Source organism: Cebus imitator, unplaced genomic scaffold (assembly GCF_001604975.1).
Source record: "Cebus imitator isolate Cc_AM_T3 unplaced genomic scaffold, Cebus_imitator-1.0 Scaffold208, whole genome shotgun sequence".
Lineage (NCBI taxonomy): Eukaryota > Metazoa > Chordata > Mammalia > Primates > Cebidae > Cebus > Cebus imitator.
The window spans coordinates 21,369-25,268 of record NW_016107523.1 but is presented as its reverse complement, the minus strand read 5'-3'; the positions used below and the strand labels follow the sequence as shown (position 1 = coordinate 25,268).

The window sequence follows — 3,900 nt, the reverse complement described above, 5'->3', positions numbered from 1 at the left end:
TATTTTTTAATTATACTTTTTCATCTTAATTTTAGTACATGTGCAGTCAAAGCAAGCAGTACTTTTTCATCTTAAGCAAAGGCTGTTTGTGTGTAATAGAGATAAAGGCTGTCATCAGAGAAACACCATCAAAAAGTTATTTTACTGCTGTCTTTCTGTTGTGATTTTTATAGGACCCTTCTTCCTTTCCTACTCCCTCCCTTTCCACAAATATATGTTGAGTATCAATTCTATGATTTTTGAGGCATTAGGCACTTTAATAAGTAATCCTTTAAGTCTCACCAGAATTGGAGTTTCATCACATGGTGTCCATTGTGTAGATGAGGATACATCCTCTGTGAAGTGCAAGGTCACATAACAAAATGTGGAAAACTAGGTCTGTCTCTTGCTGAAAGGAACTTAACATTGAATGCTGCTGCATGAAGTCCAAAGCTTCAGTGGAGAACTTGAGAAACCAGATAACTCAGCCAGGTGCAGTGGCTCACACCTGTAATCCCAGAACTTTGGGAGGCTGAGAGGGGCAGATCGCAAGGTCAGGAGTTCGAGACTAGTCTGGCCAATGAGCTGAAACCCTGTCTCTACTAAAAATACAAAAATTAGCTGGGCATTGTGGTGTGTGCCTGTAGTCCCAGCTACAGGGGAGGCTGAGGCAGAATTGGTTGAACCCAGGAGGCAGAAGTAGTAGTGAGTCAAGATCATGACACAGCACTCCAGCCTGGGTGACAGAGCAAGACTCTATCTCGAAAAGAAAAAGAAAGAAACCAGATATCTCTGAGCCGTGAGGCATGACATTGGCCTCTCTGAAGTCTGAATAAATAAGTGTGGGGATTTCCCTTATTTTGAAGGCATTCATGACTAATTTCTCTAGGATATTGAAGTGAGTTCTTCAGCGGAAGACAACTGGGAAATGAGTGTCCCTGTCTACATACATAAGATCTTAATAAAAGTAATCATGAAACTGACGTTGGTGGGGAGAAACTGAAACAGAAGTACATGGCCTCAGTGAAGTCCTAACAATAGTGAAAGTTACGTATGAAGACACAAGAAAGATACAGAAGAAAAGGAATATTGATTGTAGTCTGGAATGCAGGAGCATGTGCATGTATGCCTGTGCATGTGTGTATGGGTGTTTATGTACCTAGATAAAAGGAGCCTGGAGAATTAACAAGCCATGCTTGTATTTTATAAAAATGCATTCCAGAAGAGACACGGGTTGGAAATTGTTGCAGATCCAATAAGATACAGTGGTGATATGAACCTAAGTTTATGATGATGAATTTGAAGAGAAATTCTAGACCTTGCCTGAGCAAACAACATAAAAAACTTATTCTTCAGGAACACACTGCCCACAGACAAGCTTCACTACAGAGTTTGCACATAGACAGATGTATATATCACTCCTTACTTAGATGAAATAAATGCATATACTTCCATTTACAGATGGATTCTTTCATCACTGAAAGAAAAAGTGCACTACAGATCTGTACTACAACTACATTTAGCTACAAATTTACCTCCGCCAGTGTTAACTGTTATTTTTGAGGGGTAACGAAGTTGCTTGATTTTTTATTTTAAACTTATGAGTGCATTTTAAATTGCTATTAGTGAAATGAAAATTATTTGAACTTGAACAGACATGTAAGGATATTTGATGTCACTTGGTAGCTTTTGTCATACAGATCTATTTTGCACATGAGATTTGCCAGGAAGTTGTAGCTACCTCATATTCTGTACCTGTTTATATTATTTGGTAATAGTCTTTTGTAGTGAAGGTTTATGAACATGATGAAAATTCGCAAACATTCAATTGAGAGATATAATGGCATAACTCAAGTTTCATTTATGATTTTCATAGTTTTCAAACTTGTTTTTGGGGGTTGGATGGCATCCCAAAGAGGAAGATAACAATTTTAATATTAAAAAGTATTAACATTATTTTGGTTATAGACTCAAATTTTTGGTAAACAAAATAATTGTCATAATTATTTCACTACAATTTTAATATAAGAAGAGTTATACAATTCTTCTTTTACTCAGCATATTTGTTTTTTTTTTTTTTTTTTGAGATGGCATCTTGCTCTGTCACCCAGACAGGAGTGCAGTAGCAGGATCATGGCTTACCGCAGTGTCCACCTCCTGGGCTGAAGCAATCCTCCCACCTCAGCCCCCCCTGGGTAACTGGGACTATAGATGCACACCACCACACCTGGCTAATTTTTGCATTTTTTTTGTAAAGACCAGGTTTCAGCATGTTGCACAGGCTGGTCTGGAACTCCTGGGCTTAAGTGATCGGCACACCTATGCATCCAAAAGCAGGGAGGGTTACGTGCCTGACCCTGTTTCTCTGTTTAAGGATAATTCTTTTGTTTCTGGCTTTATGTATTTTTACAAATAATTGACATTATGATGTAATATTCACAGTGATATTAATCAGATAATTGATAAAATATATGAAATAATGAAGCCAAAGCAGGTGATTAAGAAATGTGTATAAACATTAGATACTGAATTTACAGATGTTGCCAAAGTTGTACACTTACCAGGCCAGTCATCATAAATTTTGATTGATGTTTAAAATGAGAGCAAGAAATACCCCATTGAAAACCATCTAATTTTCTTCCGATACATTTGTGTCCTCTGGCTTGTACTTGAAATATTTTGTTACACGTTCCATAGGAGTCTTAACAGTGTCATATTTCCATCCCATCCTGGTAAACAGCTTTTCAATGACGCCAGGCATTTTGTAGCCCTTGCTTAGAATGAAATCCTTAAAGGCGATCGGTCCGTAAAGTTCGTCAAGAATGTCGGGTTTATGAGGCTTTTTCAGTAACAGCTTGGGGTCAATCAAAGGTTCATCACTTCTTAGCTTTCTCCACAGCTTAGGCTTGAGGTACCACGCTCCATACCTCATCTTCACAGGTTGCGCAGTATAAGAATTTGGTGCTGTCTGCGATGTTCTCCTCCAGAATTTTTCCTTTGATAGTAATTTGACCTCATCCATTTCATCTAGCTCTATGTTGTACTGCAGCTCTGAGGACCACTTGTTTATCTTCTTTATCTGTTGGTCGTCATAGGTTGGTTTGCACTTGGGAGTAAAGTCGAAGAGATCCCTGATGGATTCTTCATCAGCTCCCATTTCTTCAGTCCACTTGAAGAAGTCACGGAGTTTTTCTGATGTGTATCTAAATTTAAGAGAATCCTTCCTTGTGCTTGGTGTATCTTCTGGAAACAGTGCTTTTAGAAAGGACGCTCGAATCTTGGGAGGCTCCGATAATTGTTGGGACACTGGAGCTTTGGGAGGCTCTGGGTGGAGATGAGACACTTCAGTCTTGGGAGGCTCTGGACGGAGACTGGACCCGCGACGAGTCTTGGGAGGCTCTGGGTGGAGACTGGACCCCCGATGAGTCTTGGGGGGTTCCGGGTGGAGAATGGACGTCCGACGAGTCTTGGGAGGCTCCGGGTGGAGACGGGACCCCAGACGAGTCTTCAGATGCTCGGAGCGGAGACGGGACACCCGACGAGTCTTCGGATGCCCCGGGCGGACACGGGACCCCCGACGAGTCTTGAGAGACTCTACGCGGAGATTCGATAAGTGAATCTCGGGAAGCAGGAAAACCTCGGGAAGCTGCTGGATGACTTCTGCAGAAAGGTATTTATCAGACTGGGTGGGTTTCTCGCTTGCCTTCACCCGGGCCTCACAACGAGCCCATACGTCCTTCAGCTCCTTCTGGGAATCCAGCAGTTTCAGTATGTCTAGTAGGAGATTGGACACCACACTAGTGTCGGGAGGTTCCGGGCTGGAACAGGGCCTCTGAGTCTTGGGAGGCTCTGGTTGGACATGAGACACTTCAGTCTTGGGGGGTTCCGGTGGGAGACTGGACGATCGACGACTCTTGGGAG

At 41.7% G+C, this 3,900-nt stretch overlaps 1 protein-coding gene across 1 annotated transcript in view; it reads right to left on the bottom strand.

Annotated features, from left to right (window-relative positions):
* Positions 1-2,608: 2,608 nt before the first annotated feature.
* LOC108317795 (putative protein FAM47D) overlaps positions 2,609-3,900 on the bottom strand; it is a 2,874-nt gene continuing 1,582 nt past the window's right edge. Inside the window, exon 2 of the mRNA XM_017548491.2 lies at positions 2,609-3,723. Within this exon, the coding sequence (XP_017403980.1) occupies positions 2,609-3,723 (1,115 nt within the window). The remainder of the gene's footprint in view (positions 3,724-3,900) is intronic.